The sequence below is a fragment of the Myotis brandtii genome, unplaced genomic scaffold (genome assembly GCF_000412655.1).
Source record: "Myotis brandtii unplaced genomic scaffold, ASM41265v1 scaffold406, whole genome shotgun sequence".
In the NCBI taxonomy this organism is placed as follows: Eukaryota; Metazoa; Chordata; class Mammalia; order Chiroptera; family Vespertilionidae; genus Myotis; species Myotis brandtii.
Genome location: NW_005365599.1, coordinates 378,923 through 395,157, shown reverse-complemented (window position 1 = coordinate 395,157; position 16,235 = coordinate 378,923). Strand labels below are relative to the sequence as shown.

Genomic DNA, 16,235 nt, shown 5'->3' with positions numbered 1-16,235 from the left:
ATTCTGTAAAATTTATTATGCTTCCCACCCCAACATAGTACCTCATGGTAATTGAAATAGTATAATATTTGTTCCCTACCAGACTGCTAAGGATCATCGGGGGCAGAGCGATGCCCATCTTTTTTCACTACTGTATGTCAGTGCCTAACCCATTGTATACTCCTTGACCACATCTCATATAAGGGAGGGTACCTAAAGGTTACAAGGAACACTTTTTTTAACCTTAAGGCTTGGCAATGATCCAGGAATCATGCTCTAAATTTGTCCTATTATTTGCTGACCTTTGAATTGAAGTGAAGAGACCCTAGACAATTTTATGTAGGGAGAGGGTATGGCAAGAGAAGGGGAAGTTACAATTACAGGAGTTACCAGTGTTTTAACCACAACCAAGTAAATAAGAAGGTACGAGGAAACCTGCACAGGTAAGTGTAAACAAAGATCAATAGATTTCCTTATATGCAAAATAAATGAAGTAAATCAAGTACCTAGTAGGTGCTCATTTCTAGCATCAGTAATCTGGGGAAGAAGTATTGTTAGAGATCAGAAACCAAATGATCAAAACACTAGGGAGATAGACCAGCTTACTCTTTGGATTCTCATGCAAAGGGTCAAATTATATGGAAGGTCACTCCTAATTTTGCTGATATTATGATCTCCAACTAAAATGCCAACTAAGAGAAAGCAAGTCAGGGTAGAGAATACTCCTCTCCACCAAGTTCCTTACAAAGTAAAGGTAAAGTCAAGATTCTTGGAGGATCACCCTGGCTGGTGTGGCTCAGTTGGTTGGGTGTCTTCCCATGCATTACAAGGTTTCTGGTTTGATTCCCAGTCAGAGTACATGCCCAGGTTTCAGGCTTCATAACCAGTAGGAAGCATGCAGGAAGCAGCTGATATCCAACTCACACATTGATATTTCTTTCTCTCCCTCCACCCTCCTTTATATAAAAAAAGATAAAAAATATGGAAAAAGATTCTTGGAGGCTGTTATTTTAATAAAGAAACAGGCCTCTATTTAGAGATGAATTCTACATGAATTAGAATTGTACTTCCCTTTAAGAGGCCTGCATGTACCCTGGCTGGTGTGGCAGTTGGGTGTACTGAAAGGTTGCCAGCTTGATTCCTGGTCAGAGCACATGCCTGGGTTGTGGGCTTGATCCCCGGTAGGGGGCATGCTGGAAGCAGGTGATCGATGTTTTGCTCTTACATGGACGTTTCTCTCTCTAAAAATCAATAAAAAAAATTTCTTTTTAAAGAGGCCACGATTCATTTACCTAGCTAACATAACCTTAGAACTTATAAACAGTAGGTGCTTGATAAATCTGTAGAAACAATTTTTAACTTCTACAGCAACAAAGGCAGACAACATTCTCATATAGGAAGATGGCAAAAAACAGTCATGAAACTGCTTGGAGTGTATTATAATAAAGGCCCCATCTTACCCAATTTTTACTATTTATACTGATTTTTTCAAGTTGCGTATTCAGATTTTACCTGCTAAATTCCTGTGAACTGTCTCCTCCCTGGCCTCCAAACTCCTGTGCACCCTGTCATGGTTTCCTGACTGTAACACCTCTTATCCCTAAGTGGCAGAACACACACAAGAGGTGTAGCTTTGGCATTACCTCCTCTGGGAAGCTTTCCTTCCTGACCCCTCCTCACGTGACTCAGTCAAATATCTCCCAAAGACTCCTGAGCTTCCCCCATCATAGTGCTGATCACTGTGTGGGCAACTATCTAAGAGGAGTCCAGGACAGTTTTGCTCAATGCTCTATTCCCACATTTACTGAGCATGTACCACATACTCAATAATAAATACTTGCTGAATAAGAAAATGCTAATTAGAAGCTACAAAGTAGAGAAAGAAAAAGGGCACGGAACTTGCCATAACCTGACCCAAAGCACAAGGGCCAACCTCAAGAGCAGAGGATCCCCAGGACCCAGCCAAGGGACCCTGGACCAAACTGGCCAAGTCACTTCCAACCAGGAATCAGTGATACATAGGACACCAAAAAGTTGACTTCTCTGTACACTCAATCCTGGCCTCTGAGTGGAGTACCTGATGGGTCCAAACTCCTGCAAGGCCTCCACAAGGTCAGCTTCCACCACACCGTCAATCAGGCCCCTGATGTGGACAACTGGGGAGGCAGGGGTTTTGTGTGGGTCATCGTAGTTCTCCAGCTCGGCGGCGAGCCCGGCCGGCCGTCTGGAATCGGGCTGTCATTTAAAATTTTTAAAAAATATATATTTTGGATTTCAGAGAGGGAGATGGAGACAGAAACATCAATGATGAGAGAATAATTGATCAGCTTCTACATCAACAAAAGGCAGATAACATTCTCCTATAGGAAAATGGTAAAAACAGAGTCATGAAACTCCTGCACCCCTGGACCTGGAATCGACTATGACCTCCTGGTTCATAGGTCAATGCTCAACCACTGAGCAAAACTGGCTGGGCTGTTGTCAATTTTTTTTTTTGTATGTATACAAGTCCTTTGGTAGTCATCTTTAAATTTGACATTCTAAGGGAAAAGAGGTCACCGCTCTTGACTAGTCAGTCAGGAATTGCATGTTTTAAAAATGCTTGTGGCACAACAGTGTGCTGTGGGACTCCAGTTGAAAAATCACTGGTGTAGGAGAATGCTAGTGACAAATAGGATTTAAGATTGTCCAAATCTTTTTATGGAGAACTTTTGATATTATCAATACAATTTCTAAAAGATGAACTAAGTAGATGAGTTCCAGAAGTTTGGTCAAGAAAACAAAGAAAAACCTTATAGTCAGATATCCTGTTGAAGCTTCAGCCATTTAACATGGATTTCACTTATACTACTTAGGTCCTTTATAAACGCAAATGTCTTGATTTTTAAAAAAATATATTTTTATTGATTTCAGAGAGGAAGGGAGAGGGAGAGAGAGAGAGAAACATCATTGATGAGAGAGAATCATGGATCGGCTGCCTCCGGCACACCCCCTAGTGAGGATGGAGCCTGCAACCCAGGCACGTGCCCTTGACTGGAATCAAACCTGGGACCCTTCAGTCTGCAGGCCAACGCTCAATCCACTGAGCCAAACCAGCCAGGGGAGATGTCTTGATTTTTTCAGGACAGTAAGTAGAATAAAATGGATGAAATATAACAAATCAGAAATACCTAATTCAAAGTTCAAAAATTCCAAACTATTCCTTCCCAATTAGTATATCTTCACAAATGTTAGATTTAAGCTTTCTTTCATCACAATTATAAAGCAAGCCATAATTCAAGATTTAAACTTGAGGCTAAGTAGAGATTGCTTCATATTAACTTTATGCTCCCAATTATTTCCGGAGCAGACTTTGATTCAAGATAAACAATTTTACCTAAGAAACCAAATGTTCTAAATTTATAATTGGAAAGGTTGAGAATTTCTGCCCCAGTAAGATTATTCTGACTTTACATTTCTGTGTTCTATCAAGATAACTACATTTAAAAATCTTACTCAAGCTCTTTTATCCATATGGCTATGTTATTTTGGCTGTAACTAGGACTAAATTCCTGTGGTACAGCTTTATAAGGGAAGTCCAATTTGGGATACTCTGCCATGATTTATTCCCTGAAAAATTCTTAGGCTCATCATTTCTACTCACTACTGTACCCAATTCCCAGGAATATTCAACTCACACAGCTAGAAATGCACTAATCTGGGAGACAGATTACTATATACCCAGGCATAAAACTCAACATAAGAGCAAAACTTTTAGACCCACTCCCTATTTTACATTCTGAATAACGATAAAGTGCAATGCTTTCTAACCCTTATGTAGGAAACTAACTAAGCCCTAGCGAGTAAGGTAACAGAATCTTTTTATTAAACCTGCCTTTATTGTCAACAAAGCCTAAAATTTTCTCTAAGTATAACGTGGAGCCATATTCATTGATCTCCACTTCCCAGTATTAATGTCCTTGGGTATTCCCCATTGTACCTAGTTGGTACAATGGTTGGTCTCTGTGACCAGCGGAACTTGGCCGAAGTTATTAGCATGTCACTTCTTAAGATAGCTCATACAAAAGCATGGCTTCTGCTCACTTTCTTGAATCACTCGCTCTGGGAAAGCCAGGTGACAGGAAGGTACTAAATCCCTCCAGGAGCCAAGTGAATGAGTGAGCCATCTTTGAAATGACTCCTGCAGCCCTAGTCAAGCTTTCAAGATGATGTAACCCTGGCTGACAGTTTCACTGCAACCTCAAGCCAGATCCCAGCTGAGCTGTTCCTGGATTCCTGACTCAGAAATTGTGGGTGATAATACAAGTTTTAAGCTGCTAAATTTTGGGATAACGTGCTACACAGGGATAACTAAGACATCAGGCAAAGACCATCCACTGTTTCTTGAATGGAATAAATAAAATTTGAATTATAACACTTTTGACTAAGATAGTAAACACTGAGTTAATTTTGTTAAAGACAAAATTTTAAATCCGTGTTTGATATTCAGTAAAAACAACTTAAAGAGCAACTCCTAACTCATTCAACTATTAAGACTCCTTCCTCACTGCTAACAAAAAATTTTGAATACATTACCATCTGTAGTGAATGCATACCACTAATGAGATCACAGCCTAAAGTGTCAGGTATCTTTAACAATTACATTCAAAATATAGCAGCAGAAAGAAGACAACTCCTTGAATCTTTTTCTCTCATTGAGACTGAACTGCAGATACTGGACAGTGTTTCTAGCAAGTTCCAAAAGGTCTGAATTAGGAGGCTTTGATTAGACTTTGGCTATTTTAGATTTCAAAGAAATGAAAAAGTATTTCAAAAAACAAATTGGGAAATAGTAAACAATGACTACCTATAGCTGATCTCAAAATTCAACACAAAGTAGTGTGTGTGTGTGTTTTGACATATGCAAACATCACAGATTACTACTAGAACATCACATAAGTTTATTTCAGATATAACAGCAATGTTAAAATCAACAAGTTTAATTCATAACTGAACCAAGTAAACTAGCCATTTAAGTCTTTTAAACGTTATTCCCTCCAAAAAACTGAGGGAGCTTTTCTTTTCCACCCCACATACCATGGTTTCCCAATAGTTCTGTTTTTGGAGGACTTTCAATTGATGAGTAAACTGCTTTGGTGATATTTCAGAACTTCTTTCCCCATATGAAAACTAATCTGGACAAATTATATATTGCATAGATTTCTCTGCAGATTTTCTTCTTTAGAACCCAAATACAATTGCCATCCAGTATAATTTTTACCTATTCACCCCACGGTAAAAACTGTCTGTCCTGAAAAATATGGTGGTTATATCCTGTAATCCAATCATCCAGTTAATAGAATAGTTTTACCTCAATAATAATTTTTATCATATTTCAAAATAACCAACTCAACATGGGGCCTTATTTCAGGCTTTACTGACTCATAAGCGTATGAACTAGTGCCCAGCTTCTACCTCTTCTATATCTTCCTCCTCCATAAGTGGATGGAATTATTTAATACAAGTCTGATGTAGGATGATTAACCCTTTACAAACATTTACAATTTAGGTTAAAGATATTGACTAGTGTGGAAAAAGAAACAGTATAATGATAGGGAGCCTACACACTCAATTCAAAATTTAATATTTTTTCCTCCTTAAATAACATGTACTTAATTGTCATGAGGCAGCTATTCGGTTTTCAATAACAACATTTAGGGATACATTCATAGGACTGATAGTCCAGGTGAAATGGTTATAGAAATAGAGGCAGTGTCATCTCAGAAAACTCATTTATATATCAAAATCTATTTTGATATCTGTAAGTTTACAAAAAGGCTGAATTCTTCAAACTAATTATGCCTTCTGTAACTCAAGCACTCTTTTCTTGGCAAGAGCAAGCGGAAGCTTATCCATAAGGTAAAGGTGCTTAATGCTAAACTTTTATTCTAAGCTTAGATTTAGACTGCTGAAGTAACTGATACCCAAGAAACCAGCATGGTCTTTCTACATTTTTACTATCTTAAGATTAGAACCCTATAAACTCATTCATCAACTATCTTCCTTTTCTGTATTATTGTTGGCACTCAACTAAGACTGCTGAAGTCTATTGTACTTTGTACTTTCACATTCTCAAATAAGAACTTAAGATTATAAAGTGTGTATAAACACTGTGTAAAATAATTTTGTCATTTAACATATTTGGAGAGATGAGACTTTCACAGCAGAATTTACATAAGAGGATAAATATTATGAAACAACTTTCCTTTTAAAGTCAAATGACAGAATCTTCAAACTCTATGCACTATTTTAAAGTCTAATGAGATCATTTGTTGGGCCACCAATATTGGCAATCATAAAAATTTAAATATTGGAGATGGGACTATGGAGGAAAACAAGAAAATTTCAGATGTCTCTTTTCTTACAAAGTTATCAACCTGTCAAAACCACTCCTTATGCACCAGAAAATGATCTGGCATAAACCAGTTCTATCAGTAGAGGTCACAGTGACATTTGCATTGGTAACACTTCTAGACTTTTACTTTTCCAAGAAAGAAGTAATATGTTTAACAATTCTCCCTCCCCAGAATCCTTAAACTTAGTATCATAGGCACAGAATGTAAGCAAATCTGGGATGTTCTCCAACAGATAATAGCACAGCTATGTCGTTCTCAAAAATACTGTCTAGATATTCTTTCCTCATAATCAAATGCTCAGTGGCCACACTTTTAACAGCCTGCATTAACTGACATTAAATGCATTTATTGTGCCACAAGTCCATCTAATCTTACCTTTAAGTATGTTTTAATATGTCCAATAGACAACACCTGCTTCAGGATTCTTTAGGGGTATTGACCTATAAGGACACCAACTCCATTTTTAAGGTTAGACTAACTACTGTGGGTTTACTGAAGGGGACAGGAGAAAAAAAAAGTAAGTCACAACAAACCTCTTTAGGTCAGTGTTAAAGGCCATATCTTTAGCTGGAATATTGGAAAAAAAATTAATTTCACGAGCTCACACTCTAAAAGTTAACGCCACTAATAACAATCAACAGCAGGAAAAATAAACCTGCTAACAACCAACCAACTCATTAGCAAAAAGCAGTTTAACTCAAATACTGAGACCAAAGTCTAACACTACCTACCAAAACTATCCCACCCACCCTCAGCCACCAATGAGGAAGGAAGAAATAATTGCTTAAACACACACACACACACACAAAATAAGCTTTGTATTTCTTACAAGGATAACAACAGTCCAACTCCTGAGATAGTACTTAGAAGGACAAAAGGTGGAGTTGAAGGCAATGTCTAGGGATTAGTATCCCACAAACAGTCGTGAAAAACCCAAAGTACCACAAACACACTAAACTTGTCTATGATTAGAGAACAAGATATTGCTACTGCTTTTTGTCTTTTGAAATATATAATATTTTGTAGGTTCTGCCCTTCAATGTGAAAGCAGGACATTAAAAAAAGTTAAAAATAAACTGAAATTGATACCCAAATTTTCGGGACCATATATCTTAACTGTGAAATAAACAGATCTATACCTCTCCTTCCTATAGTCAAACCACCTCACAAAAACAAGAAAACAAAAACAACCTAAACATGATTAATTTTGAAAGTATTAAAACTTTTAGAGGAAAGTGAAGGAAAGAAAGGAGGAAAAACAAGAACAAGGAGTGGGAAAAGCTTCAAAACAAAGGGGTGGGGGATGGGGAAATCAATGGGCCTCTCTTTTATTTGGCGACAAGCAAGTGCAAGAAAGTTCATTTGTAATTTGTTCAGTTGTCTGTCTTTTGCGCGTCTGCGTTCTGGCCAGAAGGAACTTTGAGGTTTTTTTGCAGCACATGAGCATCTGCAGGCTCTATTCTCTTATAGTAGTTCTTCTTGGTCTCAATAATTTCAAAGCCAAACTTCCTGTAGAAGTCAATTGCTGATTCGTTGCTGATCTGGACATGCCTGAGATATAAGAAGTATCAGAAAAAAAAATTACTATTTCATAAGCTTTTACGTGTTCCCCACAGATAGCTTCAAATTGGTTGGAGGTGGAATATTGCTGACATTTGTTAGACTTTCTTTGAAATTACTAGTAATCAACAAAGATTAGGTATTCATTTCAGAAAACCTTCTGATGATAGACTTACACTTTTAACCTAGTTTTTACATTTGCAAGACAGTTGGCTGAGATTAGTGACTCAAGGAATAGTGATTATTCCTAAAATCAACAAAGGGCTAGCTATCATAACATTTTCTATTACAACAAGAGAAGATTCCTATAATTAAAAATGGATAATAACCACAAGGATGATTCAAAGACCATATTCACACATATAGAAAAAAAAAGATAAAAATAAAATATTAGGTCTCAAATGCCTGAATATATCCTTTGTGATTGATATAAAAACATGCTATTTTTTGAAAATAATTTGAGCTTTCTCAATTACTCCTAAAATAGCATTATAACTTAATCTCTCCCACTGTCAAAGTAAAAATGAGAATCTTAATAACAGAGTGCAAACTGAGGGTTAAAGTAATATTAATGGATTCTTAAATTTAACAATTTAAATTTTAAATTATTTCATCCCTGTGACTTTGAAGCTCCCACCCCAACATACTAAAGCAAAACAAGAAGGTTTTACCTCAGGTTTCTTAATCTATTATTAAAACAAAACAATAAAACATCATAACCACTACGTCCATGGTGTTTCCAAAAGACAATGAAATAAGTGACCAGAATTAAAAAATTCTGTAAAGATTTCTATTGACAACTTATTAAACTCTTTAGATAATTATATTAAATATCACTGTACTTACAGATAGATGTTGTCAAAAGTGCCATCTTTTTCACAGATGTTTAAGACATGATTTAACATTTTAGTTCCTATTAACAAGACAAACAAATAAGTAATCTCATAAAGATCAATCTTTAAATTACACATAATGACTATCCTAACACTTACTGAGTCCTTATAGAATTTGAAGCAAACACTAGACATCCTGATTTTCTGCATATTTGTTCTCTTTCTATACTATGTATGTTTAAAACTGCTAGTAGAAAAGCAACCTTTATATACAAGACATCCCAGGTAGAAGGAAAACAGAAAAAACAAAAGGGACATTGATAACAAATCTATAGGACTTCCAATTGAATTATGTTAATAAATATTATTTTTAAAAAATATTATTATTGATTTCAGAGAGGAAGGGAGAGGGATAGAAACATCATTGATAAGAGAGAATCATTGATTGGCTGCCTCCTGCATGCTCCACACTGGGGATTGAGACCACAACCCGGGCATGTGCCCTTGATCAGAATCAAACCCAGGATCCTTTAGTCCGCAGGCCGACACTCTATCCACTGAGCCAAATCGGCTAGGGCTAAATACTCTTCACCCTATATAATTCAGTAACCACTTCCCAGTATTCCTAAAAAAAATGCTTTGACTTACTGGGTCAGGAACAATGAATAATGTGTTTATGTTTCTTTGAAGAAAAAAAATCTAATTTTTACCTATTCCTAGCCTTCGGTATGGTGCCAGACATCCTAGTGTCATGATGTAAAGTCTCTTCTGATTCTGTGAATGATCCACTCTACAGCAAACCGCACCGACTGCAATATCATTGAAATAGGCTGCCATGGAAAACATAAAGATATAACTTTCAACAGACAGAATAACACATTTTATTATGATAAGCGAAATAAGGCAGTTAGAGAAAGGTTAAGTATCACATGATCTCACTCATATGTGGAATCTAATAAACAAAATAAACTGTTGAATAGATCCAGAGAAACAGACACATGGAACCGACTGTAGAACCTCAGAAGGGAGGTGGAGGAGGGTAGGTAGATGGGAAGAGATCAGCCAAAGAACTTGTATGCATATATGCATAACCCATGGACACAGACAATAGGGTGGTGAAAGCCTGGGGAGGGGGAGAGGCTAGAAGGGTCAATTGGGGGGAAAAGGAGACATATGTAATACTTTCAAAAGTAAAGTTAAAAAAAAAAAAAAAGGTCAGTCCCCTTAGATTCCCAAGCTTGTGGTCCTTAGAGGGAGGGAGCTAGGTGGTGGGCGGCTGGGTGGCTGACTGGGAATGGCCATTCTGTGTGCTCAGGCTTTGGCATGAGGCACCCCGCCTGAGGGCATTTCCACTGCTGCACTGAGAGGACACCCATCTTCCGCTGGACTTGGAATTCCTGGAGAGCTACGTTTGTGAACAGCTGGCAATAGTTTCTTAACTCCCATATCTTCGTTTTCCTTTGTGTTGCTTTTCAGAACATCCAGAAACCATGAACATGAACAACATTAGTAAATGAAGAGTTTGACTGCCATTTCCTCGATGAAGGCTTTACTGCCATGGACATCCTGGACCAAAAAATGAATAAGTCTCTTCTTCTGATGATAAGGATGCCTTGTATATTGCGGACCTGGGAGACTTCTAAAGAAACATCTGAAATGGTTAAAAGCTCTTCCTCGGGGTTACTGACAGCAGAACTACAATGACAGTAGAACAATAGTGAAGACCCTTAGCTGCCATTGGGACAGGATTTGACTGTGCCAACAAAACTGGAATACAATTGATGTAGAGTTTTGGGGTGCCTCCTTATAAACAAGTGTCTCAGATTAAATATGCTGCCAATAAAGGAGTCCAGATGATCACTTTCCATAGTAAGGTCAAGTTGATGAAAGTTGTCAGGGCACATCCAAAAGCAAAGTTGGTTTTGTGGATTGCCACTAAAGATTCCAAAGCTGTCTGTCACCTCAGTGTTAAATTTGATGCCCTACTCAAAACCAGCAGCAGGCTTCTTTTGGAACAGGCAAAGGGGCTAAACATTGATGCCATCAGTGTCAGCTTCCACATGGAAGTGGCTGTACTGACCCTGAGACCTTCATGCTGGCCATCTCTGATGCCCACTGTGTCTTTGACATGGGAGCTAAGGTTGGCTTCAACATGTATCTGCTGGATATTGGTGGTGGCTTTTCTGGACCTGAGGATGCAAAGCTTAAATTTGAGATTGCTAGTGTAATCAACCCAGCCCTGGATAAGTATTTTCCATCAGACTCGGGAGTGACACTCATAGCTGAGCCAGGCAGATACTATGTTGCATCAGCTTTCACACTTGCAGTTAATATCACTGCCAAAAAAAGAACAAACAGGCTCTGATGATGAAGAGGAGTTAGGTGAAAAAACCTTTATGTATTATGTGAATGATGGAGCATATGGATCATTTAATTGCATCCTCTATGATCATGTGCACGTGAAGTCCCTTCTGAAGAAGAAGCCCAACCAGATGAGAAGTATTATTCATCCAGCATCTGGGGGCCAGCATGTGACAGCCTCCATCACACTGTAGAGCAGTGTGGCTTGCCTAAGATGCATGTGGGGGACGGGATGCTCTTTGAAAACATGGGTGTTTACACAGTTGCTGCTGCTTCTACTTTCAATGGATTCCAGAGGCCGACTATCTACTATGTGCTGTTAGGGCTCACATGGCAACTGATGCAGGAAGTCCAGAACCACGACTTCCCACTTGAGGTAGAAGAGCAGGACGCCAGTGCTCTGCCTGTGCCTTGTGCCTAGGAGAGTGGGATGAAATGCCTCCCAGCAGCCTGCACTTCAATCATTCTTGTTGCTGTTATGGGGGGGTAGCTTGACTTAAGGGATTTGGGGGGACCATTAACTTTATTGCCAGTTTTGAAATGTCTTTGTAAGTGGAGATGGCACAGATGGAACAATGTGGAAGGCCTAGGCGACAGAGTCACACTTATCTGTGTTCCTATGGAAACTATTTAAATATTTTTTTATATGGATTTTTATTCAATGTTCAAACATGCTACTACAGAATGCCTCTCAGCTGCCAGGCAAGCATTTGTAGCTTGTACATTGGCACACAGGCCAGAGGCTTAGTGTTGTGACCTGTTTTAACAATGAAGTACCTTGAAAATTAAGGAAATTTTTCGTGTGTCCATTCCACACGGCTTGCCTTGCATGTGTTTTTACAAGTAGGAATCCATGTTTTCATTTCCCCAACAGCTGAGAAAACTGTCCCAGAGGACTTAAGAGTTGGTGATTTTTGTTATTTTGAAACTCCATGGACATGCTTTTTCCTGTTGGGCATTTTTGTTTTAAGTACATGAGTCCTGCATAAAGTTTGCTGTGGATTCTTGAAAGGAGTAGTAGGTCTAGCCCAATGCAGGTAGAAGGAACAGGATGGATCAGAAAGGCCATGTCCTCTGCTGGTGACAGTGGCCAGCATCTGCCATAGTGGCTCAGCCCACCCCGAATGTCCGTAGGTGGCTATGACTGGAATGTCCAGAGCCCCATGTTAACTAACTGGCCTGGTTCCATCACAGCCAGTACCCAGGGAAGGTGCACGAGGCCCTTGGAACTCTGCCCACAGAGACAAGGGACATTCCCTTCCCACCTGGACTTCACTCCAGGGCAAGTTGCATAGTTAAAAGTCAGGAATGTAGTACAGCATTTGGCAGCCATCTTATTTTAATAAATTCAGCAACAATTAAAAAACAACACCATTTATGAGGACTAAACTGTTGTTATCAGCATTAAGTTTTATCAGCTACTTTGAATTTCAACAGCTTCAAAAACCTCCTACACTTTCTGAGAAATTTAATTCTCATCTAGATTAAAGCGAAATATGGGAAATCACACAGGCACACACTAAATAAAAGATGTAGCATTTCCATTTAAACTTCAAGTATTCTGCCTTGATTTCTCTGAGATTTTTCTCAGAATCTGGAGCACTTCCATTTCTTCACTTGTAAAATAAGGAGATTAAACCTTCCTTCTCTGCTATTAAAAACTAAGGGTCAAGAACATAAATAAACAAATGAAGAAAAAAACCATATTATACCAAGTTTTGCTAGCTCGCCAACCTCCAGCACATCCTTGTAGAACTTGTCATTGTAGCTGACTGGAAAGATGACCTGGTTTAATCTCTTCAGCTGCTTAATATTGTGTGGTGTCACATCTCCCAGCTCGATCCGGCTACTGGAACAAACCAAAATGTACTCAATAAAATATAATTAGCTACATTTGTTAAAATGAACATATTAAAAAGGTAACAAATCTTTTTTACATGATTAAAAAATTTAATCTTTTTACAGTAACTTTTTATTTCTATGAAGATTAATACTATTTATAAGCAGATTTTGCCAGTCATTACATCGAGATTCAACTCATAGTTTTTACACACTTGTATACATTTAGAGACAAATACAGTAAACAAATATTAAGAAGTTCAGAATAATATGCTATATAAATGCCAAAGTTTTCCTTGTCGTCTCCGGTTCAGAAAATTTAAAAACATCTCTTACTGATCAAAAAGAATGATGATTGATGCTATCTAATATTGGCAAGATGGTAGCAAATGGGATTCTTATACTCTTCTGATGGGAATGTCAGTGGCTATATCTTTAGAAAACAATCTAACACTATATATCAAAAAGCCTAAAAAGGCATCTCCTTTCTCCAAGTAATTCCACTCTAGAAATTTATTCTAAGAATATAATCCAAATTATAGTAACAGAGCTGTCAACAAAAAAAAATATTTTTAATAGCTCGTCAATTTTACTACCATAAAGGTTGATCAAATGTGATAAGACAAACCTGAATAAACAGCATCTACATAATTTTTCTTCCTACTATCATTAGCAATATCATTAGTAGAGTTGCTTATATACATTGTCTTCTTAAAAATTTTAACAGGTGATAAAAACATTAAAAGAAAACATCAAATAAAAATGAGTTAAAAAATAAAACAATCTAATACCAACCAAGCAGCTAGAAAACTATGTAGATCCTACCTACTCTTTCACTGCTAGTTCCAGATCACAATGACATTGGTCAACAGCAGGAAATACAAACAATACACCCTAATTCAGCAGTCGCCAACCTTTTGGACCTCATGGACCACCAGTGGCCTGTGGATCACCGGTTGGCGACAGCTGCCCTAATTAATCATTTGCAATATAGGCACATAGATTTTTAAAACTCTGTTGGAGACATGGCTAAACAAAAATGTTGCTCATCACACTTTTATAACAGCAAACTAAACTAAACAAAACAAAAAACTGAGTGTCCATCACAAGGGAACTGGCTAAATAAAGCATGAACATTAATATACTAGAGGCCCCGCGCACAAAATTCGTGTGCGGGTACAGTCCCTAGGCCTGGCCTAGATCAGGACCATCTTCCCCAGCTGCCGGCAGCCGCCCCCCCACCCCCCAATCAGGCGATTGGAGCCTGCTAGCCAGGGAAAGAAACCAAGAGGTGGTCAGTGTGCCTCATAGTGACTGGTCCAGCAGTCATTCTGCTGTTAGGGTCAATTTGCATATTACCCTCTTATTATATAGGATATTATCAGTACAGAAAGACAGTGTTGATATATTGTTTTATGGGGTGAAAAGCATATTCCAACTACATATACATACTAGTATATATGTATACTAGAGACCCGATGCATGAAATTCATGCAAGAGTAGGTAGGCCTTTTTTCCCCCTGGCTGCCAGCACCAGCTTCCCTCCGGCACCCGGGACCCAGGCTTCCCTCACAGCCCTGGCTTCGTCCAGAAGGTTGTTTGGTCTAATTAGCATATTGCATTTTTATTATTATTGATATAAAAATTATGATCTAAGTTTTATTAATACATACAAAAATGTTTAAAGCATATTCCAAAAGACCCTGGCTGGGTAGTTCAGTAGGTTAAGAGCGTCATCCTGATATGCCAAGGTTGCAGGTTAGATCTCCAGTCAGGGCACATAAAAGAAGCAACCATTGAATACATAAATAAACAAGTGGAACAACAAACAGAGGTTTCTCTCTCCCCCTAATATCCATCAATCAATAAAAAAAATTTAAAAGCATATTCCAAAGAACGTGGTCAAAATTGTAGGTAATTTTTAACACAACATCCTCTGAAATATTAAAATTTAGATAATTAGAAAACAATAAAATGTATTACAGTTCTTAAAAAAAACAAACAACTCTCCCCTCCTTCCCCATTACAGACCATTATGTTCATTTGGAACTTTAGCCTTCCTGTCTCAATTCTTTCATTTTTATTTTGTTTTACATTTAATTGCGAGCAACTACCCTTGAACATCTTGTATGTCTTCTTAAAATCTGAACATTTTACCCCAAACCTTTTCATTATTAAAATGTAGTGGGCTCACATACCTATCATTTACCATTCACAATTTTTTTTTATTGGCAGATACCGATTGTTATGTTATAAAATACAGGATTCCTTAAAATACAGGATCACATCTTATATAAATACCAGTGGCCTGGTGCACAGATTCATGTACATTGCAAGGGAATCTGGTGCAGGTGAACCAGATTCGGGGCTGACTAGGCCCCAGCAGCAACCTAACCTACCAGTCAGAGCGTCTGCACCTTGGTGGTTATAACAATATATATATAAATGTTATTTTTTAAAAGAATTTCTCCCATTTAATTAACACATCCATCACCTCACATTGTTATCATTTTTGGTGTGTGGGAACATTTAAGTTCTACTTTCTTAGCAAATTTCAATTATATAATACAGTGTTAACTATATTCACCGTATTTTACATTAGATCATCAGAACTTATGCATTTTGTAGCTAAAAGTTTGTACCTTTGTACCAATCTCTCCCTACTTCCTTACCCTGGCAACCACTTTTCTACTGTTTTGAGATTTTTCTTAGATTCCATATGTAAGTGATACCATGCAATACTTGCCTTTCTTTTTTTAAGGTTCCACATACAAGTGATACCATGCATCATAATGCTACTCTTCAACTTAGTATATAGCACTACAAACTGGATACAGTAATTTCTTTAACTATAATATAGCTTCATCAGTTATATTTACAGCACACTACCTAAAAATCACTCTAATGCACTTAAAAAAATTTTTAGTCTCTGGCCTTGGCTGGGTGGCTCAGTTGGCTGGAGCATCACCCCGTACACCAAAATGTGTTGCTTTCGATACCCAGTCAGGGCACAATATAGGAGGCAACTAATTGATGTTTCTCTCTCTCTGTCTCCCCCTTCCTCTCTCTCTCAAATCAATAAACATATTCTCAGGTAAGGATTAACAACAACAATACACAAAAAAATTTAGCTTCTGTATTTTAAAAGTGATCGAGCCTGGCAGGTGTGTGGCTTAGTGGTTAAGTGTTGACCTATGAACCACGAAGTTGAGGTTCCATTCCCAGTGGCAGGGAGGGGGGGGGGGCGGGCATGCAGGGGGCAGCCTAT

The 16,235-nt window shown here is 38.0% G+C and overlaps 1 protein-coding gene and 1 pseudogene across 3 annotated transcripts in view; one reads left to right on the top strand and one right to left on the bottom strand.

Annotated features, from left to right (window-relative positions):
* Window positions 1–4,899: 4,899 nt before the first annotated feature.
* NAA50 (N(alpha)-acetyltransferase 50, NatE catalytic subunit) overlaps window positions 4,900–16,235 on the bottom strand; it is a 45,881-nt gene continuing 34,545 nt past the window's right edge. For 2 of the 3 annotated variants that reach the window (XM_005873309.2, XM_014545389.1), the window contains exons 2-5: window positions 12,841–12,977; window positions 9,478–9,597; window positions 8,781–8,847; window positions 4,900–7,925 (exon numbers count right to left, since the gene is read on the bottom strand). In XM_005873309.2, coding sequence (XP_005873371.1) covers window positions 7,748–7,925; window positions 8,781–8,847; window positions 9,478–9,597; window positions 12,841–12,977 — 502 coding nt within the window. In that variant the 3' untranslated portion in view covers window positions 4,900–7,747. The remainder of the gene's footprint in view (window positions 7,926–8,780; window positions 8,848–9,477; window positions 9,598–12,840; window positions 12,978–16,235) is intronic. The other variant, XM_014545391.1, reaches the window with a different exon arrangement.
* On the top strand, window positions 9,931–12,824 carry LOC102258346 (annotated as a pseudogene).